We start from the raw sequence: 23,941 nt of genomic DNA, 5'->3' as shown, positions 1-23,941 counted from the left end.
AAAGGTGTCATTTTTATACCATGACTTTTCAGTGTAAAACCACACTTGGGGCCTGATCCAAAGTCCACTGAATTCAATGGGAACCTTCCTATTTACTTCAGCATGGTTTGGATTAGAGCCTTTTAGCCCCACATAATTATGTGCTTAAAAATTACGCTTTGCGGGATCAAGGCCTGAAGACATAACACAGAAGACCTTGTATAAGCCCAGAAGACGGGGGTGAATTTCACTCAAAGCAAAGAAATGGTTGCTATCAGTATGAAATAGAAAGGTCCAGCAAGTGAGTTTAGCATAGCTTTGCAACAGTCAAGGCCTTTCCTGGCTATAGAAAGAAGAAATACAGGCTCACGCACTCCAAGACACAGACACACACAGTATGCTTTTGTTACACAGGTATAGGGGACATCTATTACGATTCACTATAGAGTGTTGCTGCAGAGCCTTTCAAAACTATTTTCCAGCAAACTTCCAGTGAAGGGAGACAAACTTCTCAATGCATTTACCTAAGTGCCTGCAGTTTCCATTTCAAGGCAGACTAACTAAACAAATATGGGGCAGAGACAGATAACAGAATCCAGAGCATCTTGACAAACAAACATAAAAATCATTGCAGGCTTTTGCACACTATTTTTTCTATGGACAGGGCTGCCATGGAGAGTGCAGGCAACCAAACCTTAGGCTGCTTTGATTTGCCCAGATTAGCTGGTGTACAAAATGTCTATAAATAATGCTCCTAACAAAGCAGGGAATAGGCTGTAAAATCCAGTAGTAACTTACATGGCTGTTGAGCAAACTGCTTTTGTGTGATGTAATCCCTTCATTTTTTTGTAGGTTTTCAATCGCCATTTCAAGCTAAAGAAAATGTGCACGAGAAAAAAGAAAAGAAAGGAAATCAGATAGTTAGCAACAGCCAAGATTTGTCTTTATTAATAATCTGAATAATGATTAATGCTTTCTATAAACAGGCTCATGACAAAGATGCAAGGTAGATGAGATACAGTCCTTATGGGCTGAAGGTGCAGCAAAGAAATGTTATTGTAACACATGCAAACTAACTGTGCAGCCAGGACACATATTAAGGATGAAAGAACGGAGCTAGGATCATTTCAAAACTTGTGTTTTAAATTCCCTGTTATTAAAGAGATGTCTATGTCTTTCCCCTTTCCTGCCACAAATATAGTGAATCACTCCTCCAAAAATTCTCATTGGTAGCAATGAGCTATTGCATGTCTAAATAGAGAACCACATAAAGATGGTGCATTTTATCATTTATCATCAGACCCATCTCTGTGAAACCCAAATTAATAGCTTTGGTTATTAGCATTTCCTAAATTACTAAAAGAAACAACAAACAAATTAATAGTAGTTGAACAAAGTACTGAATCCAGCAGAGCTACTACAGATAATGCACTAATGGGCATGTGTCACTCTAAAAATCACACAGCCTTGTGATATGCCATATTGTATCTTCCTGGCTAAACAGAAGTGGGCCTTGTCAGTGGCTGGATGCAAGACCTCCGTGTGCTGAAAGTCTTTCACTGCGGGGCACTCTCCCCTCTGAATCAGAGTTGCAGAATGGTGTCAGCCCTTGGGTGAGAGTTTAAACCAATGTCTCAGCCATCCATGGTCATGATCTCATGGCACTCTACCCAACAGATATTCCACCTTGAGTATTTACATTCTGCCTCCTTTGATATCCGTGCGCATTCGATTAGAGAAGTTATCCTTCATTTCCTCATTTAATACACTGCTGTGTAGTGTTGCTGGCTTCAAACCAATGGCAGGGGAGCCCCTTTATACAGTCAGTAGTAAAGCATTCAGCATGAAAGCTGCTATGTAATTATAGGTGACTATTATTCAGATCAAGAACTGGCAGACCCCCAATAGTGGACATAAAGGCCAGTTCACCTTTCATTGTCAGAGCTGCTCCTTTTGGGGATGGCAATCTATTCAGCAATAGCCCGTTCTGTCTGTACAGCAGCTTTGCAGTTTTCGTTTTGTTCCTTAAAGGTGTATTTTGCTTTTCCCACCACAGACAGCAGAGGAGCCCAAATCTCCTAGAACATTTTTTCTGAGCATTCCTAAAGGGAACACCCCAACCAGGTGGCAAAGTTCTTCAGGATTTGGGGAAGGAAAACAGTATTTCAATCAGTATTTCCCAACTGATGGGTCGCAACACCCAGAGAAGTTACTAAAGGCAAATGTGGGGGAGGGGAGGGGGGAAGAGGTCATGAGGCACTGAAAAATTTGTTACAATCTAAAGAAATAAAATCTTGTTCCCTCCTCTCCCTTGCCCTTCAAGGCCAAGTACTATCCATCAATCTCTCAAAATACATACAAATGATAAGCTAAGACCTGGACAGAGGGCTCTCAGATCTTCTGCAACAACTGGTGACCCTGGTAACAGAGGGATGCAGCTCCATGAGCTGTATAAGCTGTCAGTGACAGAGGGCACTGGTTGTTTACAAGTGAAGCAAATAAGACCCAAACGTAGGTCTTGGCAGGTATACACCCTCCAGTTCCCCGCCTACATACGCAGTAGTAGAGAAGGCCCAAGCAACTCATTATTTGTAGCTAGGGCCCTACCAAATTCACGGTCCATTTTGGTCAATTTCGTGGTCATAGGAATTTAAAAATCATAAATTTCATTACTTCAGCTATTTAAATCTGAAATTTCACAGTGTTGTAATTGTACAAAAGGAGTTGTGTGGGGGTCACAAGGTTATTGTAGGGGGGGGTTGCGGTACTGCTACCCTTACTTCCACGCTTCTGCTGGCAGCAGTGCTGCCTTCAGAGCTGGACAGCTGGTGAATGGTGGCTGCTGGTTGGGATCCCAGCTCTGAAGGCAGAGCTGCCACCAGCAGCAGTGCAGAAGGATGGCCTGGTATGGTATTGCCACCCTTACTTCTGCGCTGCTGCCTGCAGGGTGCTTCTTTCAGAACCGGGTGTCTGGCCAACAGCTGCCACTCTCCGGCCTCCAAGCTCTGAAGGCAGCACAGAAGTAAGGGTGGTAATACCACAATCCCCTAAAATAACCTTGCAACCCCCCTGCAACTCCCTTTTGGGTCAGGACCCCCAGTTTGAAAAACACTGGTCTCTGCTGTGAAATCTGTATAGCATAGGGTAAAAGCACACAAAAGACCAGATTTCATGGTCCGTGACGACTCATGGCCTTGAATTTGGTAGGGCCTTATTCATGGCCCATTAGTGGCGATGGGATAAGAAGGCACACATTGTCATAATAACTAACAACACACATCCAGGTAACAGGCATCATTAACAAATTCTCTTTCCCAAAAGTGAGTTGGCCAAGATGGCTCATATACTGCACCTGCCATCATTTAGCAGATGTATGGTAAAGAGAATTCTACAGGATCACCCCTGCAGAGCATCGCTGGTTTGAAACTGCAGGTGTAAGTGTTACCATGTTGCCGACAGCCTGCTTGCTCCATTTGTTGCCTTGCATTTGTTATCTGAATGGAGATAGAAGGTGGCCATAAGGTAAAGTAGAACAATACCCATTTTCAAAGCCTAAATCTGCCAGAACCCTAAATGAGTGGAATGGATCTGGTTACTTCAGTAGCCAAAGAAGTGGTTTCCACAATGTCTGTGCCTAGGTGTTGTCCCCTCCCTCCTGTACACTACCCTGCAGAATAAATTCCTTTGTTTCCACTCAGGAAATAGTCAGTGACATACAGTACAAAGTATTCAGGGTACTGTGCTCTTTAGCTTAACAAGATACTATCTAGCTCAAAAAGGGCCAGTTTCAAGGAACTAAGAAACTTAGATGTTTCTAAGAAACATCTCCAGCATCCTGTGATAACTGGGAAGAACCAAAACTCCTCAGCACAGGCTGATTGCTGATGTAGCCTTGAGGAAATGATTCAAAATGTCATAAGAAGACACTGTTTCCTTGCCCTGTTCAAGACAGGGAGACAGCGGAGCATCTGCATTGTGTATGCACCCACATAATGCAGAGACAAGCAGCAAGTCTCTCTCATAGGCATGCAGTAATAAACACAGCCCTAAAGAAGTGTGAATGCTACGTTTTATATCCCCCCACAAAAAAAGAAGAAGCTGGTAGGAAGTGCCTAGATATATTTAGAGCCCCACATTGAGGTGTGTCCTTTTAATGAGAATGACAACAGCCCCCCCGCCATGATTTGCTACTTTAGTGGAAGGGACACTGAAGTTTGGGCAACTCGAAATATCAATTGCTTTGGGCTGACACAGGGCTTTTGTAGCCTAAAGCAGTGTTTCTGTAATGCATCCGATGAAGTGAGCTGTAGCTCACGAAAGCTTATGCTCTAATAAATTTGTTAGTCTCTTAGGTGCCACAAGTACTCCTTTTCTTTTTTCAAATGCCACTGTGGCTGCATGTGGCCACCAGGAGCTTTTCTTGCGGCCACAGCCTCCTGGGCTGGGGGGGGGGGGGGGCGGAAGAGAAGGAAGGGCAGCAAAGTCGTGGCTCCTCCCCTGGGGCTGCCTGCAGGGGTTGGTCCCTATCCCCTTCCAGAGCCACAAATACTGTAGGAACCGGCAATCAGTGAGAGTTCCCCACCTTCCCAGGGGTGGTGCAGCTCAGGCTTCTGCCCTGGGGTGGTGGGCGCGGCATGGCTCTGTCCCCAGCCACAGGGTTTGGGGCGCCACCCCTGGACTCACTCCCCAGCACCACCTCAACTCCCGCTGCCTCCTCCAGACCCCCATTGCCCCTGGCCCCCCTGCCTCCTTACCCACCTCCTCATCCAGGGCTTACTTTGTCCCCCAGCATACCAGGGCTGAGTGAGTCTGCTGTGAAAAGCGCTATTAACAAATATACAAATATCACTTTTCACAGTAGTAGAATTATTAACTAGCAATCTAAAAAAAATCAAAACATGCAAAGCACTTTATTTTTGTTTCTATTCTGTTTAGGTCCAGTAAAGAGCAGAGACAACTGCACATTATTTGTATTATTGAGTCTGCAAAAAATCCTACATAAATAAATTACAATGATCTGGACAGGTTTCAGAGTAGCAGCCGTGTTAGTCTGTATTCGCAAAAAGAAAAGGAGGACTTGTGGCACCTTAGAGACTAACAAATTTATTAGAGCATAAGCTTTTGTGAGCTACAGCTCACTTCATCGGACGCATTTGAATCCGATGAAGTGAGCTGTAGCTCACGAAAGCTTATGCTCTAATAAATTTGTTAGTCTCTAAGATGCCACAAGTACTCCTTTTCTTTTTAATGATCTGGACATGTCTATGTGCATATTTATTTGTTTTTCCTAAAGTTAATTAAGTATTTTAGGAAAAATTCTCAGGGCGGCCACCAGCAAGAGTTGGTGGCTGCACTCTGAGGCCGCCAAAAATATGTTGTGTAAGGTAATGTGGTTCAGCAGAGCACCTTAAGAAACTCAGCTTCTGTATCTTTCCCTCCCTCCATCCCAGCTCTAGCCCAGGATAGAGAGGAACTAGATCTTTGTTATTTAACAAGAAAGGTCAACCGGCAAGCCAGAGACATGCATTATTTAAGATTTTGCTGGTTCACATCATGAACACTGGTGTACAAGGTGACGACAGTTATCTATTAACTGCTACTCACTAATTGGCGGAGAGTAAAAATGGATACAAAACCCGTTTCCTGAGCAAAGAGTTAAAATCATCTGGATTACTAGGGCTCAGAAAGGACCAGAGGAAGAGAAGTGTTCTGGGGAGCTATGGATATGAAAACATCAGGCTGTCCTGCCTCTGGACATCTGATTACACACACACCCTCTCCTAGCACAGAATTCACAAACACCCCTCTCCTAGAATAGGCATCATCATATGACTTCATACGAGTCCTACTTCTCAGCCCATCTGGTAGAGCTGCTAGCTATAGACCATGGAGAAGATCACTATTCCAGCCATAATCACAGTCATGCAGAGAGGTTGATAAATTCAAATTAGTTGTTACCACTCAAGAAAGAGATCTTGGAGTCATTGTGGATAGTTCTCTGAAAACATCCACTCAATGTGCAGGGGCAGTCAAAAAAGCAAACAGAATGTTGCGAATCATTAGGAAAAGGATAGATAATAAGACAGAAAATATCATATTGCCTCTATATAAATCCATGGTACACCCACATCTTGAATACTGCATGCAGATCTGGTTGCCCCATCTCAAAAAAGATATATTGGAATTGGAAAAGATATAGAAAAGGGCAACAAAAATTATAGGAGTATGGAACAGCTTCCATATGAGGAGAGATTAATAAGACTGGAACTTTTCATTCTGGAAAAGAGACGACTAAGGGGGGATATGATAGAGGTCTATAAAATCATGACTGACATGGAGAAAGTAAATAAGGAAATGTTATTTACTCCTCATAACACAAGAAGTAGGGGTCATCAAATTAAATTAACAGGCAGCAAGTTTAAAACAAACAAAAGGAAGTATTTCTTCACACAATGTACAGTCAACCTGTGGAACTCTTTGCCAGAGGCTGTTGTGAAGGCCAAGACTATAACAGGGTTCAAAAAAGAACTAGATACGTTCATGGAGCATAGGTCCATCAATGGCTATTAGCCAGGATGGGGAGCGATGGTGTCCCTAGCCTCTGTTTGCCAGAAGCTGGGAATGGGCGACAGGGGATGGATCACTTGATGATTACCGGTTCAGTTCATTCCCTCTGAAGCACCTGGCATTGACCACACCAGAAGACAGGCTAGATGGACTATTAGTCTGACCAAGTATGGCCATTCTTATGGGGGGCGGGTTTAGATGCTTATTTCTTTTTTAGGTTCACACAAATCTTTACTAGTAAACCCTTTGCCAGGATTTCAGTAGGCTTTACCAGCAAAGATCAAGTTAAGACCAGAAACATTCCTTATGCTATCACCAGTTTGGGACTGCTGGCTCTTGACCACAGATTTTGCATATGAAGATAATTTGTCCTCTCCGCTTGAATGTCTCACTGTCAACTTCATTCATCTCCCCTCCCAAACACTCATCTTCCCCTGTTCTGTTACTGTTGACAGCACCACTCCCCTCCTGGTCTTCTCCCATTCACCCAGGCCACACCCAAATTCTGATGCTTCCTCCTCTTCAGTATCACCATGAGCTGCCTTTTTCTTTCCATCCCCACAGCTGAATCTCTTATGCAGGGCCTCATTATATCCTATCTTCCTCTTTGGCCTCCTTAACATCCATGCTGCCCTCTCTTCAGTCTATACAAAATGTTGCAACTAAAGTCATTTTCCTTAATAATCAATTTGATCAGGTCACTCCTTTCTTTGAATCCTTCTGCTGGCTCCTCACCTTCTATTGCAGGAAATTCAAGCTTCTTTTCATTACTTTCAAACTTCTAGGGAACTCTGTCCTCTCCACTTATTTTCACTTGTCTCATTTTGTGTTGTTCACATCTACACTCATTTTCCTACCTTCAACCATCCACATGAACATTTCTGCGCTTTCTTCCTTGCTGCTCCATATGCAGTGCTCCCTTCCTGGGTCCATCTGCAAGGCTCCTATCCTGGCCACATTTACATCCCTTTCGAAGATCCACCTCTGCTGTGCTACCTACAGTGAATCTAGTTCACATGTATATTCACTTTTTAAAAAATTATATGTTGTTTCTTCTTCCTAGGTGAGCTATTTAGAGTAGGAATTGTTCCTGCTGGTCTGTCTCAACAGTAAGGAGCCTAAATCCTGAATGAAGCCAAAGAAGAGAGAAAGCTGAGAAAACTCCCATAACATAAGACAGCTACAGCAATTAGACCTGTTAGTGAGACGATGCTATTGACATTTAATTCTATTAAGGTTCTTATACTGTACCCATCACCACAGCATCAGAGCACCTGACAACATGAGTAATCCCATGTTGCTCTGCAGACTAAGATACATCCCCAGGCAGGTGACAAGATCAGCACTTATTTGTCTCAAAATGACAAGGACAGACAATCAAAATAAGCAGAAGGCCCTGTATTTTGTTTTTCAATGCATCTGAAATTAAAATTATGCATTTACACACATGTACAAGGCCACATAGGTGGAGTGATATCCCTGTGCTAAATGAATTCCTACTACTCCTGTCCCACCTGGCATTTACCCTAACAGCTTCCAACGATGGCTTTTCCCCTTTCATCTCAAAAACAACCTGCCGGAGAAATGTTTCCGCCTCTTTCTCCAGAAATGTGGAATTTCCCACCCAAGGTCCAGAACAAGCAAAATTCAGCTGTGGATCAACAGCAGCTCTTCTAGGCATGAAAATGAAAAAAATTTGAAGTCTTCTATTTCAAAACCCTGCAAGGTTAGAAATGAGAACTTTATTGGCCACGTTTTCAAGAGCGTTCTCCAATTAGAGGTTCTCATTTTTCCTCAAAGTTGCGGGTGCTAACCACATACATTTGTAACAAAGTTTACATATTTATATATACACACCCACACACACCAGCCATTTGGAAAGGGAGATGACCGGTGTTCTAACAGGACATTAGCACCCAATTAGTACTTGCTTTTAAGACTGGAAAGTTCTAACCTAACATCCCTGATATTTTTAAATATTAAAGAAAAAAACTTTTTTACCCCATTGCGTCCAGCACAGCTGGGCTCATAGAACTCAGCACGACTTCACAGGTGGAGGACCACGAAAAAAACAGTCCCAATAAAAAAAAATTTTTAAAACTCTAAAATATCCTGAAATTGTATTTGCTGTGTGGCATAAACAGACTACATGATGGCATAGGGCAGCATAAAGATTTTATCAACATGTGTTTGAGATGATCTACTTAACAAACCAATAGACTCATACATTCCAAGGCCAGAAGGATCATTGTGATCATCTAGTCTGACCCCCTGTATTACACAGGCCACCAAACATCCCAAAATAATTCCAAGAGCAGAGCAGATCTTTTAGAAAAACATCCAATCTTGATTTAAAAATTATCAGTGATGGGGAATGCACCACGACCTTTGGTGAATTGTTCCAACAGTTAATTACTCTCACTGTTAAAAATGTACACCTTACTTCCAGCTGGAATTTGTCTAACTTCAACTTCCAGCAATTGGATTGTGTTATACTTTTCTCTGCCAAAATAAAGGGCCCATTATTAAATATTTCTTCCCCATGTCTATACTTAGAGGCTATAATCAAGTTACCCCTTAACCTCATGAGTAATGAGACATCCCAAGCTCATGCTAATAAAACACTTGCACCACACCAGCAAGTGTTCTCTGCCTTTCATTCATGTTATATTATATATATTACACACACAAATCTTATTTATTTTCTGAAGTCCTTACAATTCCTGGCCCTGTAGTGGCAATACCTTCAGGGCTACATACCGTTGCTGGAGAGGACCGTGAAGTTAGTGACAGAGAGTGTCTAGTGTTTTCCATCCCCCCATGAATGAGATAGGCTCCCGAGCTGGAGAGGATCTGACTTCCCCCAATGTCCATAGTGATGCCCACCATGCTGTGAGAGGGAATGGCTGTAGGAGAGGATGCCACTGTAGTCACCTGTGCTCCACCTCCCTGCGGTTCGAAATAGGAAGCTGCGCTGCTGGGGGCATAAATCTGAGCTTCGGTGTTGTAGGAGTAGGCGGCTCGGCTGTCAAAGGAACAATACGGTTAGGATGTGAAGCACACACGAACGGAGAGGAGCTTAAATATCTAATTTCACTCTCACACTGGGATATTCAGTAAATTTTTTAAAAAGCCTCGACTCCATTGCAGACGGGATTTGCTCTATTGAAATTTAGTTCAGATATAGAAGTCAATTGACAACATTAATCTCTCCGATGACAGCCCTGAAGCAGGCCTCAAGCCAGAGCCCTTTGGAACATTTGCTTTGTCAGAGGTGGAATGTTGGTCACAGCAAGACAGGGTCCAGGGCCCAAGAAGGAGCCTTCTGACAGCCTGGCTCTTCAGAAATGAGGGAAATTTTTCAAAAACACCTAAATGAGACTGAGGCCTAGTCAACCCTGAAAAATGTTTGCTACCCACAAACCCTCAGCACAGACACAGTTTATATAAAGGCAAAAAAGAGGGCTTTTTCCGGTATCAATTCCAATAAGATAAACTGGCAAAATTGCATCTATACCAGGGCTTTTTTCTGGTATAGAAATGTTGTTTTAAAAACACAAAAACAAAACTTCAAAACCCTAACTAACACTACTATCCTAGCAAAAATTTCTATCGTAGAACTGGCCTGAGGTGCCAAAGTGCCTAAGTCCCTTCTGAAAACGAGACTGACATTTTTAAGTCATTTAGGTCTTTTGAAAATGTTACCTTTATTGCTCAAGAAGCTGTGGTAAATAGAGCTGGTTGAAAGTTTCTCATCAAAATATTTTTTTCCAATAAATATGGCTTTTTGTCCAAAAGTAAAGCTTTTGCCCAAATTTTTCATTTTGGTTGAAATGTTTCAGTTTTTCATTGAAAAAGTAGAAATTGATTTTTTTTTCCTCTTTTGGTTTTCCATTGAAAAACGGAAATATTTTTACACAAAATTGCAGGAAAAGGTTGTTTTTTAAAATTTCTCGTGACAAAAATTGGCTTTTTTGGAGGGTGGCTGTGTGTGGGGGGGGGGGGGGGAGACCATCTCTGATAATAAGTTTCAGGAACTAGCCAAGAAGTCTAGTGGAAGTGCCAGTGCCAGAGAATCCAGTCATGCTCAAGAGAAGGGCAAGATGGGTAAGAACCAATGTCATCTATACTCAGAGCAACATTGAGACCCAGGGTCTCTACTCTTACAAGTCTGTCCAGCGAGGCACTCTCGCATGACGTGGAACAAATACAAGGTAATGCAATGTGATGGTGCTGCATGAAGATATTTCCTGGGCTAAGAGAGTTGTTTTGGCCCTTGTTACAGTCCAGCTAGATTTTCAGGACATGGCGACATCCCAACAAAGCTGGGAGCGCCACAGAAAGACAGAACAAGTAGTAACCCACAATTCCCAGGGGGAAAGGACACAAAGAGGCTTTCAAGTGGAGAAGAGAAAACCCTAGAAAGGACCTTCCTTCCAATTAAAATGGTCTCTCATTTATGTGGAGTTTCCATTTTTAAAACCCCAGCTTCCTAACAAATACAAAAGGGTTTGGAGAAGGAATATAGGATCCGCTTACATAGGGCATGTCTACACTTACCAGTAGATAGCACTGCTGCAATTGATGCAGCGAGTGTCGATTTAGGGGGTCTGGTGAAGACATGCTAAATCGATGGGAGAGCACTCTCCCATTGATGTGCATACTTCACCTCCCGAGAAGTGTAAGGGAAGTTGATGGGAGACGTTCTCCTATCGACACAGCATAGTGTAGCCACCGTGGTAAGTGGATCTAACAAAGGCGACTTCAGTTACGTTATTCATGTAACTGAAGTTGAATAAGTTAGATCCATTTAACGCAATAGTGTAGACCAGCCCATAGAGTGAGCTTCATGTGGTTTAGGGTGGGATCTCCTTGAAGAATTGTGTCTCATACACACACAATGCCTCCAGCATCAAAGAAGCAGTATGGCCACTGCCACACCCATTAAACAGGGTAGTGCATGCTGCTTGTCCTCTTGCTCACTCTCCCCTTTATGGGAGCTACTGCCTGCAGGAGCACTAGAATGGAGCAAACCTAGTTACAGGGCAAGTGTAAGGGCTGACACTGTACCAAGCTGCAAGGTGGGTGTATGAAGTGGAGAATAAGGCTTTTTGTGTACTCTCTCTCCACCTTTCAGGGCAGACACAATTGTGCTCTGTCTCTCAAAGAAAGCAAAATGAACTTTTACATCTGTCAGGCTGGCATTTATTGGCCCTAGTAATGTGAATGATAGAGATTCTTACATTGTTCCATTGGTGTAGACAGCCTCTCCTCCTTCCACATACTGGACCTGGGTTGGGTACACATGCTGCACAGTTTGAACCTAAAACACATGTGACAATGCTGGGTTTATAGATGAATTATTGACAAGCAGTAATGGACGATACTACACACACAAGCAATTAGCATTAAAAGGGCACTCAAAGCTGTTTAAGAATGAATATTAACTTTTAACTTTATATTTGTCCTATTTTTGGAATGTATTTATTTTTTTAAAGGCCTCATTTTTTAAAATTTGACATCAAAGTTCACACAACTAAAATACACATGGGCATTTTTTGCATAGACAACACTCTTCTCATACCCATCCTTTCTGTACATGCAAACACACACTTTGTCAGCACAACTACTTGTTTGGGCCTACTATGTGTATGCAAGTCAGGATTTTTTTAAAAAACAATTGGCTCTAGACAGTAATCTTTACAGAAGAGTGCAATAATTTTTTAATATTTATAAAAATAATTTTAAAATAAATCTCTCTCTAGACTCTATAAAGTGAAACCTGATGCAAGAGAGGTGCCTAGGAGAATTTGATTTTAAACCTTAAACAACCTTGAGAGAGTCTCCTTTATCATCAGTCTAAAATAAGAAATAATCACATGAAAGGACGGAGGAAATGGCTCTCCCTGCCATATCAAGTTCTCTGGTCAGACACTGTTCTAGAAAAAAATCCACATTTTAATTGATTAAAGAGATAGCCTATATAGTTTCAAGCAGCCCATGCTGGACAATGGGGTAAGGGAAAGGCTGCAGGTTGTGTTTGCAGGTTGTGTTTGCAATAGCATTTGGTCCCCCACTCCATTGATATTACCTGCTGTGAGACCTGCTGAACTCTGGGAATGGAGATCTGCTGCATCTGTGCTCCTTTGGGAGAAGAGCTTGTTGTTTGAACCAAAATCCTCTGAAAAAATAAAAAAAAGAGAAATGTGCATTTAGATCCAGTGTTACAGTTAGATCCAGAACACCCCATTCTGGCAAGGCCATTTTCTGCAATACACATACTAGAGGATTTGCTCCAAATCCCCAAATACAGGCAGCAGATCTATCATACTTTATGGCTATACCCACACATATTCCCTCTCCTTAAAGCCTCCACACATATTCCATTTAGTCTAAACTTCAGTTAAATTGGACATGGGCCCAAACCCAATACCTTAAACTTGGGGAGAGTTGAGATGTGGATCCAAATGGTTTGGCTAGGCCCATCTTTAAAGTGCATTTGAAATGCATCCGATGAAGTGAGCTGTAGCTCACGAAAGCTTATGCTCTAATAAATTTGTTAGTCTCTAAGGTGCCTCAAGTACTCCTTTTCTTTTTGCATCTTTAAAGTGAAACTTGGTTTAAGCAGCCACCCCAGGGAATAGCAGAAACTGGTTGCTTAATAAAAGCAGGTCTTAAAACAAAAAGGTCAACCACAACTATTGTGGAAAATCTCTGCATCTTTCCCCATGCCTGCATTTCTCCTATGCAGGGAAAACTCTTCAGAAGCTACTACCCCAGGCCACTACCCTTTTTCAAAGTTCACTTCTGCAATAATCCCTACAAGGAACAAAGCAAATACATATATTGATCTCCATTCAGTGCCATGATGAGCACTAACCCTGTCTGAATTCTCTCTTTTCAGATGTAGAGCCAATAACATTAATTGAAATGCCATTTTTAATTCTGGATCCTTGAAGCCATTATTGCATAAATTTGCCATGTTCTAACAACCATCGTACACTAATGTCAAAGTTGATTTTCCTACTGCTTTCTTTAATTTTTTCTCTCTCGTTATTCATTTGCAGAATCTAGAAGTGGGTCTACAAGTTTAAGTCTGTCTGGAGGAGATTGTCCAGGGCAAATTACTTCAATCACTTCTTCAAATTGCTCTTTTTGTGCTACATTAAAGGTGATGTTAGCATAAAATAAATTGATAAGAAGTTGAAACCTTTAAGTCTTTGCCTTTCAGTTGTTCTTAATGGCATAATCACAGATTGACCTGTGACATATTTGGACTGTTGATGATGAACAGAGATTGCTTTAGAAAGAAACTAATGTTGAAGAGCTGCTGGAAGGCCTGGAAGAGGAATGTAAATTTTTAGCGTGGGTATCTTTCGATGACATCTGTGGTATCCAAAATCGATGTTCCAGGATCAAACTAAATATTCTGCTCCTCCAGAGCAATATTCTGCTATTCCTTTAATAAGCAATTTTTCTTCAGGGTCAAAAGGCTACTAAATTAATCTGAATAAACTGATTTACTAGACTTTTTCAAGAGAAGCATGATTCTTTTCTATCTTGCTGGTGGACTTTTGACAAAGTTTACATTTTACTTAAGAAGAGTCATCTGTTTTCGTTACTTCACTCCACACAAACACTTGATTCAAACAGAAGGGATCAGCAGATCATCTCGTCTGACCTGCTGCATATCATGGGCCATTAAATTTCACCCAGTTACCCCGTGTTGAGCCCAATAACGTGTGTTTGAACAAGGCATAATATACATATGGCTAAAGTATACCTTCCAGAAAGGCATCCAGTCTTAATCCGAAGACATTAAGAAATGGAGAATCCACCACTTCCCTTGGTAACTTGTTCCAATGGTTAATCACCTTCATCAATTTTTATCTTATTTATCATTTGAATTTGTCTGGCTTCAGCTTTTAGCTATTGGTTCTTGTTCTACTCTTCTCTGCTAGACTAAAGAGCCTTTTAGCACCCCGTATTTTCTCCTGGTGAAGGCATTTATACATTTATTTTGTCACTTCATTCTTTTTGATAAACTAAAGAGACTGAACTCTGCGGTCTCTAAGACCTTTTCTCTAGCCCCCAAATAATTTTTGTGGCTCTTTTTTCCCCATCCCCTCCCATTTTTCAAAATCCTTTTAAAAAATATGGACAGCGAAAGTGTAAACAGTATTGGTCTCACCAATGCCATATACAGAGGCAAAAATCACCTCCCTACTCCTACTTACTATTCCCCTCTTAATTCACTGAAGGACCATAGCATCACACTGGGAGCTCATGTTTAGTTGCTTGTCCACTGTCACCCCTAAATCCTGTTCAGAGTCAGTGCTTTCTAGGATACAGTTCCCCATTCTGTAGGTATGACCTGTATTCTGTGTTCCTTTGCCTTGGCTGTATTAAAACGCATTTTGTTCGAACGGGCCCACAAGCAATCCAGATGGCTCTGTATGACTGCCCTGTCCTCATCATGGTTTACTACTCCCCCAGTCTTTGTGTCATCCACAAGTTTTATCAGCAGTGATTTTATATTTATTTCTGCAACTGATGAAAATGTGGAAGAGTGTCGCATCTAGAACAGATTCCTCTAGAAAACAACCCCACTTTTTGATGATGATTCCCTATTGACAACTACTTTTGAGATGTCAGTTGGCCAGTTCTTGATCATTTTAATGTGTGCTTGATTGACATTCTACCATGCTAATTTTTTAAATCAGAATTTTGTGTGACATTATGTCAATGCCATACAAACATTTATTATAACTTAGGCTTGAATAAAGACTGGGAGTGGATGTGTCATTACACAAAGTAAAATTATTTCCCCTTGTTTATTTCCCCTCCTACTGTCCTTGTAAACTGCTGGAAATGGCCCACCTTGATATCACTACAAAAGGTTTCTCCCCCCTACTCCCCGCTCTCCTGCTGGTAAATAGCTCACCTTTCCTGATCACTCTCGTTACAGTGTGTATGGTAACACCCATTGTTTCATGTTCTCTGTGTATATAAAATCTCCCCACTATATTTTCCATGGTACGCATCTGATGAAGTGAGCTGTAGCTCATGAAAGCTGATGCTCTAATAAATTTCCTAGTCTCTAAGGTGCCACAAGTCCTCCTTTTCTTTTTGCGGATACAGACTAACACAGCTGCTACTCTGAAATTAATCTACGCAGTTACCTTTATCAACCAAACCTGTAATCTCAAAGAATGAGGTCAGGTTTGCTTGACAAGAGCTATTTTTCATTAAATCATGTTGACAGTATTAATTATATTCCTACCCTTTAATCGTTAGAATGAGAAACCACCTTCTGGTGAAATCAACACTGAAGATCAAAAAATATGATGAACGGGCCAATTTTATAGCAGGACCACACTCTACTCTGCAAGTTGGGCACAGCAATTTCAAGATTCTAGCAAACCAAGTGTCCAAGCAGTTCCCAGCTCCATCCACTCCCCTCTTCAACATCCAATAATAGTTGATTCTACCCACTAGCTACACCTCTCTCTCCAATCAATCACTCCATCCTTCCACCTGTTCCACATCCTTTCTGAACAGTTATATAAAAACTTTCTCAGAGTTCTCTAAGAGACATAAATGGACCCTCAATTTTCTCATCACTTCCCTTTAATATTCTCAAAATACAATTTTCATTCACAGATTGAAATTAGAACCCAATATTTCTAGTATCACAAAAACTTTCAAACATGTTATATGTATGTAAATGTGTCAAAGCAATACACACTCAAAAAGTGAAGAAAATACCTCCAAAATCACCCCCTCCCTTCCAAAAAACCCCATTATGGGTTTTTTTCTGATTTACACACAAATTCTGCTGATTTTGATACATCTTTCAACTCCAGGAGATGCCTTTTTAAACAATGTGGTACAATTTGCATCTTTATTGCATTTATTGACGCATCAAATAATGACATCAGGACACTGAAATGGGACAAACACCAAATTGGCAGGAAAGAGTTTTCTTGGCAACATGGCTAAATTAAAATCCAAGTTTCATGCCTTAAATCAAAGTGTATGTTTTTATTACAAACATTTATCAATGCCATATCTAGGTAGGCTTCATCAACACACACACACACACACACACACACACACACACACACACACACTCTCTCTCTCTCTCTAGGTTGATTTTTTAACAAAATTCTTTGAGCCAAGAGTTAAAGCATATTCTACATTAAAAATAGGTTTATTTTTCATGGAGACAGCATTAACAGCTGTGCAGCTGTAGCAACGTTACCTGCTGGGAGGCTGGCACTGGCTGCACTACTGGAGCTTGAGCAGATGCAGAAGTATGCAGTGCCACAGACGTCGCTGAATCTGATCCACCCTCTGAATTCTGCATGCTCACTGCTAGAGAGAGCACAGAGGAGATCAGATAGAGAAGAGACAACTGCACTAATTTACAGTTCTCAAAGAAAAGTAATCAGAGTCCAAAAGAATAAAATCCCAGTAGAAGGTCTATGACCTGTCAGAGAAAGGTAACAACCACCCTACTTGGAGGATTCTTTTTAGTTTTGGTTCTAATATTACTGATGTATTATATTAAGATAAATTTACACAATTGTTCCACCGAAAGAGAAGGAAAGGGAAGGAGCAGAAAATGTGTTTCTGAATATAAATGTAACAACAACAACAACAAAAAATAGCATTGGGAAATTATTGTGTCATAGCAGAAGTGCAGCTACTCCTCACTGGGACAGAAGCACACTCGAAGAACAAGAAATACAATTTCTTTCCAACCTGGTCTTAGCATATTTAGCTACCTCTAAAGTGTTTAAACAAAGCCAAGTGCCAAACAACTTTATTATATTCCCAGCAATGTAACCACGACACAGTGTGTTAGAGCACTAGTTCTCAACCTTTCCAGATAACTGTACCCTCTCAGGAGTCTAATGTCTTGCATACCCCAAGTTTCACTTCACTTAAAAACTACTTGCTTACAAAAATCAGACAAACATACAGAAGTGTCACCGCACACTATTACTGAAAAATGGCTGACTCATTTTTACCATATTATAAAATAAATCTATTGGAATATAAATATTGTACTTACATTTCAATGTATAGTATACAGAACAGTATAAACAAGTCATTGTCTATATGGAATTTTAGTTTGTACGGACTTCGTTAGTGCATTTTATATTGCCTGTTGTAAAACTAGGCAAATCTCTAGATGGAGTTGATGTACGCCCTGGAAGAGCTCTGCACACCCTCAGGGGTACATGTACCCCTTGGTTGAGAACCACTGTGTTAGACCATGCAGCGTTGAACAGTAATATCCCCAACTGCAATGGTGGGGATACTCTGACTAGAGCAAATTTTGTTTAAAAAAAAAAAAATACAAAGTGATCTTTTATCTCTAAACTGAAAGCTTAAAATAAACAAATAAAAAACCCCACACTCACGCTCCCTTTCTGGTTTCTTATCAAAACCAAAGGTTTAGAAATTCCAAATCTTGAGGTTTTGTTTTTTCTCTCTTCTTCCCCTTTTGCCACTGAATGCAACAGAATGAAGACTTCTGGAGTCTCTTTACACAGAAACACTCTTTCATTCTTTCCCTTTATTTAGATCTTTCTGTCTGACACTCACTTTTCAAAACGTCCTCAACTTTGGGAAAAAAAAGTTTGAGGCAAAGGAAAAAAAATGAAAATGGAGGTAAAAATCCAAAACTCTGGATATTATTCATCTTATTGCACTCCATGACAAAGAGGAAAAAAGGAAAGCAGGGAGGGGGACACTGAATATTTAAAATAGTTGGAGAACTGAACAAGAGATGTTTCCATTTTGTGTGGTCAAAACAGAACAAACTTCAATATTTTTCAGAGTTATTTTTCCATTTTTTTAACCAGCTCTGACCCTGCGCAATCATGTTTTTTCTCTCTACTCCACCCAGCCCCAAACAGCTTGTGAGTCATTTTCTCTTCTATGCTTCTCCTGGACAGGGACAGGACAAGACAGGAGATACAGGAACAACATATTCTCGGCTCACTGCTCAAAACACAGCTAAAGGACCAAGAACCAAATACTGCAGAAAAATCAAGAGAAAGCCAAGTCATATTCTGCATCATAGTTCATATCCTCTTCCTAGGCATCAAGTCATATATACCCTCCATTCTCCTTGGGAACAGTGCACAGAATAGGTCTGCATACAACTAGGGTGACCTGCTGTCCGGTTTTTGACCGGAACACCTGATCGAAAAGGGACCCTGGTGGCTCTGGTCAGCACCACCGACTGGGCCGTTAAAAGTCCGATCGGTGGTGCTCCGGAGCCAAGGCAGGCTAGTCCCTACGTGTCCTGGGGCCCCACACTGTGCCCTGGAAGCGACCAGCAGGTCCGGCTCCTAGGCAGGGGGGCTACAGGTCTCCGTGTACTGCCCCTGCCCAAGCACCGGTTCCGCACTCCCATTAGCCAATTCCTGGTCAATGGGAGCTGGGGGGAGCTGGTGTCTGCAGGTGAGAGCCACACATGCCGCAGAGTGTCCTGCCCCTCCCTCTGTCCCCACCCTGCCTAGGAGCTGGACCTACTGTCTGCTTCTGGGGCACAGCGTGGTGCCCCAGGATAGGCAAGCAGCCTGCCTTAGACCCCCCACTGTACCACTGACTGGGAGCCACCCGAGGTAAGCCCGCACCCCAACCCCGAGCCTCAACCCCCTGCTCCAGCCCTGAGCACCTCCAAACCCAGAGCCCTCTCGTGCACCCCAAACCCCTCATCCCTGGCCCCTCCCAGAGTCCGCACCCCCAGCCCAGAGCCCATACCCCCTTCTGCACCCTAGCCCTGAGCCCCCCAACCCAGAGCCCCCTCCTGCGCCCCAGAGCCTACACCTCCCAGCCAGAGCCCTCACCCCTTCCCGCACCCCAACTCCTTGCCCCAGCCTGGAGCCCCCTCCCACGCCCTGAACCCCTCATTTCTGGCTCCACTCCAGAGCCTGCAACCCCTTTTAGAGCCCTCACCCTTTCCTGCAACCCAACCCCTCGCCCCAGCCCAGTGAGAGTGAGTGAGGGTGGGGGAGAGCGAGCCACCGAGGGAGGGGGAGGGGGGCTCAGGTGTTTGGTTTTGTGTGTCAATAGAAAGTTGGCAATTCTACATACAACTCCATTATATCAAATATCTGCTGCTTTGCCTCACTGGCTGAATGTATTTTTGAAATGTATCTAAAAAAAAAATTATTTATAAAAAGATTCCAGTTGCATCAGTACAATGTGACAAATTTATATATATAAAAGAACAATTCTCTCCCCGAAGTTAAGGAATAGCTGTACATCTGTACTAGTCCTGGGGCCCACATTATTTGCAAGTAAACAGGTGGCCAGCACAAGACATTTGGCGAAGAAGGTAAATGTATACATTAATATAAACAGAGGAATAAACTGCCTCAAGGAGAAGAAAATCTCATTTGTGAGCTCCATTATAATGCAGTAGGATCACAAATGCACCTTTTTCTCATTTCCATTTTTCCTAAGGGCTTTTCACAGTGCTGTATGAGACTACATCTCAAGAGTAGTAGTAGTAGTAGTAGTAGTAGTAGTAGTAGTAGTATGTTGCTCCAATATCAAATTGCCCTCTATGAGCCTGATGCTTGCAAGGGATGCTCAGGACCTTGGCAGGGTCAGATCCTGAAGCACCTGGTCTATAAGAGAGATTTACAAAGTGAAGCTACAGTTGTAAGAGGAACCATGTGAAAGTGGCACCATCTCAAATATCTGCTTCTCCCTGCGCCTTCAAATCACATGTACTCACTTTTACTGACAAGTTTTTCTCATCCAGTGACCCTGAAAATCCTAAAGGGATGGGAGCTGGATCTTATTTTCTCACACTTGCATCATCAACATTGTCAGATTTGTTACAATTGCAGACTCCTTACTACTGATGATGATGCCATAAACACAGAGAACCCAGCTGGATTTTCAGATCCCAAGTGAAGTTTGCAGCACTGGCCATTAGAAAGGCCATTGATATGTAAAACTGAGCAAATGTGATTTGGAGCCCCAGAATGACATTTTACATAGTGATTTTTTTTTAATTGAGTGAAAACCTCCTTGGATAATTTCCACCTTCCTTCAAAGCTGTTCCATGCTTCTTGGGAACGGAAGAGGCAAATGTGTTTATGCCTTCTGCTAAGATTCACTTGTGCTGCTGACAAGCCTAGAACATAAACAGAACTCCTACACTCGGTAATGACTCCTACTCTCTGAAGAGCTGTATACAATGTTGCCCTGTATCTTGGGAGGACATTTGCACTCAGGGGAGCTGACTGTTCCAGAGCAGTGGCAAGGAGCACAACATCAAGCGCCAAAGAGGAGATTTTCAGAGGCACAAATAGGAGTCAAGCACCCAATTTCCACTGAAAGTCAATAGAGGCTGGATACGCAACTCCCATTTATGCCATTGAAAGCCCCCTCCCCACCACCCCGTCATTTAGAGCTAATGCTATGTCTACACTATTGAACCTCTACTGGCATAGGTTTGTTGGCATAACTTTGCTAGCCCAGCCTGCTAGTGTAGTCGCAGCCTATACCAACGGAAGGAATTTATCTGTCAGTGTCGGAACACCATTTCCCAGTGTAGACAAAGCCTGAGTGTTAAAGTGAAGAGCCTTGTCTTAGGTGCACCACCCTGATTTATGTCAACAGCACAGCTGCTAACTTCTCGCCTAGCACTTTGGAAATTCTGCTCACTGCTATGAAACTGATGCTTGCTACAAGTTATAAAGGGACTTGCTTTATCCCTCGGTCTGGTTTCTGACCTGTCCTCAGCGCACCAATTCCATGGCATTCTAGATCAATTGCTCCTAATGCAGACTCAGTTGCTCAAATGTAAGTTCTGCTATGTCAATGATGCAAAATTTTGCTACTATCCTTATTATATTTGGCATAAAGAATAGAAAGATGCACATAGCCAAGTCACATTGGCCATATGACCTTGATATCAGGAGGACGATGAAGTTAGCTATCAGCACAAAAGAGTAACAGAACTATTAAAAGTGGTCAATGGACCCTGGTAGCCAACTAATGAAGTGACACCTGTGCAATCCCATTTGTCTCAATAGATTTGTACAGGTGAAAATGATTTGTTAACGACTGTAATTCCAATCAGTTGATGATGCATAAGGAGAAATAGAATCCAAAGCTGACTCTCTCAGCTGTGTTGGCTCTTGTATGTCTAAGAAGAGTAAAAGAAGTCAATTATTTTTGTCAGTAAAGTCAGCAGACCGGATTATGAGCGCTCACATGGGGCACAACTCTGTAGTAAGAAGGGGCCTTTTAAAAAATATTCATTTTCAGATTAAGGCAAGCTTTAAAACTCTGGTGATCCAACAATACCATGCTTGTGACATCACAGTTCACCACTATGGAAGTGATTGGAAAGGTCTAAACTCTGGATTGCAACATCATTAAATGAATAAGGCAGATGCAGGAGGCTGCTGTACTCTGGAAACCTTCTGTTTACACACAGCTATCTTGGTATCCAGGCAAACAGCAGTGACAGGAAAGCAAATACAGAAAAAGCTAGTAACTTCTGGGTTCTATTTCTGGTTCTACCATCAACTTGCTTTTTGACCTTGAACAAGTCATTTCCCCTCTCCTATGTCTCAGCTTTCCCATTTGTAATGAAAAAACTGAAAATTAGTTTCCTATCTAAGGTGTTTCTAAAGTATCCACCTCAGAATGTTAACACTCAAAAGCATTAGAGAAAGACTAGTAATATTAAATAACATTGAAAATTGCTGACACAGGGCAATTTCATACATTCCAATTTTTACTGTTTAATTCATAAATCACACTGCCTTAGTATGATTGGTCTTGTTGATTTTAATCCATCTCGTCTGGGCGTGCCTTAAAAAGCTGGGAAAACAAAGATGAGTGTTTCAAAATACTTTCCACAGTCAGCGTTGCAGTGAGGAAAAAATAAAAGTAAAAATAGGCTGCTCAGGAATAAATACTACTTTCCTAGCTTTCCCCAGGCATGTCTATTTTAACTTTGCAACAAGGGAAACCCCACTCTCTACCAATTTCCAGGCTTAAAAACAAAAACAAAAAGGTAAATTTAGCCCTGATCCTGCACTTGACTGTCTATCGGTGCACCCCAGCACCCACGCAGAACTCCACTGAACTCAATGGGACTCTGTGGGGGGGGGGAGAAAGGGGGGTACCCAATTGCAGAATTGTGGCCTTAAAGAAGAACTGCAAGTATATGTCTACAGACTGTTTTAACAGAGCATCAGCTCCGGAATACCCAACTAAAGTTTCTAAGCTACATGCTGAGGCCTTGAACATATATCACTGCTGATCAGAGTCAGGGCAGGGAGTCTGCCTATGAGAAAATATTTCATAAACTTAACTCCAGTATCCTGATTCAGCAACGTATGTAACGACATGACTTACTTTAAACAGTAGAGACAGGTTTCAGAGTAGCAGCCGTGTTAGTCTGTATTCGCAAAAAGAAAAGGAGTACTTGTGGCACCTTATAGACTAACAAATTTATTAGAGCATAAGCTTTTGTGAGCTACAGCTCACTTCATCGGATGCATTTGGTGGAAAAAACAGAGGAGAGATTTATATACACACACAGAGAACATGAAACAATGGGTTTATCATACACACTGTAAGGAGAGTGATCACTTAAGATCAGCCATCACCAGCAGCAGGGGGGGGAAAAGGAGGAAAACCTTTCATGGTGACAAGCAAGGTAGGCTAATTCCAGCAGTTAACAAGAATATCAGAGGAACAGTGGGGGGTGGGGTGGGGGAGAGAAATATCATGGGGAAATAGCTTTACTTTGTGTAATGACTCATCCACTCCCAGTCTCTATTCAAGCCTAAGTTAATTGTATCCAGTTTGCAAATTAATTCCAATTCAGCAGTCTCTCATTGGAGTCTGTTTTTGAAGCTTTTTTGTTGAAGGATAGCCACTCTTAGGTCTGTGATCGAGTGACCAGAGAGATTGAAGTGTTCTCCAACTGGTTTTTGAATGTTATAATTCTTGACGTCTGATTTGTGTCCATTCATTCTTTTACGTAGAGACTGTCCAGTTTGGCCAATGTACATGGCAGAGGGGCATTGCTGGCACATGATGGCATAGATCACATTGGTAGATGCGCAGGTGAACGAGCCTCTGATAGTGTGGCTGATGTGATTAGGCCCTATGATGGTATCCCCTGAATAGATATGTGGACAGAGTTGGCAACGGGCTTTGTTGCAAGGATAGGTTCCTGGGTTAGTGGTTCTGATGTGTGGTGTGTGGTTGCTGGTGAGTATTTGCTTCAGATTGGCGGGCTGTCTGTAAGCAAGGACTGGCCTGTCTCCCAAGATCTGTGAGAGTCGTCGTCTTTGGGGTCGTCCTTCAGGATAGGTTGTAGATCCTTGATGAT

The 23,941-nt window shown here is 42.1% G+C and overlaps 1 protein-coding gene across 20 annotated transcripts in view; it reads right to left on the bottom strand.

Moving 5' to 3' along the window:
• Window positions 1-23,941, bottom strand: part of RFX2 (regulatory factor X2) — a 104,841-nt gene that overhangs the window by 36,524 nt on the left and 44,376 nt on the right. For 5 of the 20 annotated variants that reach the window (XM_038384253.2, XM_038384254.2, XM_043502722.1 and 2 more), the window contains exons 2-6: window positions 16,811-16,923; window positions 12,638-12,727; window positions 11,790-11,869; window positions 9,307-9,571; window positions 778-852 (exon numbers count right to left, since the gene is read on the bottom strand). In XM_038384253.2, the coding sequence (XP_038240181.1) occupies window positions 778-852; window positions 9,307-9,571; window positions 11,790-11,869; window positions 12,638-12,727; window positions 16,811-16,915 (615 nt within the window). In that variant the 5' untranslated portion in view covers window positions 16,916-16,923. The remainder of the gene's footprint in view (window positions 1-777; window positions 853-9,306; window positions 9,572-11,789; window positions 11,870-12,637; window positions 12,728-16,810; window positions 16,924-23,941) is intronic. The other 15 variants (XM_038384262.2, XM_038384266.2, XM_038384265.2 and 12 more) reach the window with 6 other exon arrangements.

Source organism: Dermochelys coriacea, chromosome 25 (genome assembly GCF_009764565.3).
Source record: "Dermochelys coriacea isolate rDerCor1 chromosome 25, rDerCor1.pri.v4, whole genome shotgun sequence".
NCBI lineage: Eukaryota > Metazoa > Chordata > Testudines > Dermochelyidae > Dermochelys > Dermochelys coriacea.
Note: the sequence above shows the minus strand (reverse complement) of the source record. Positions and strands in the feature narration are given on the sequence as shown.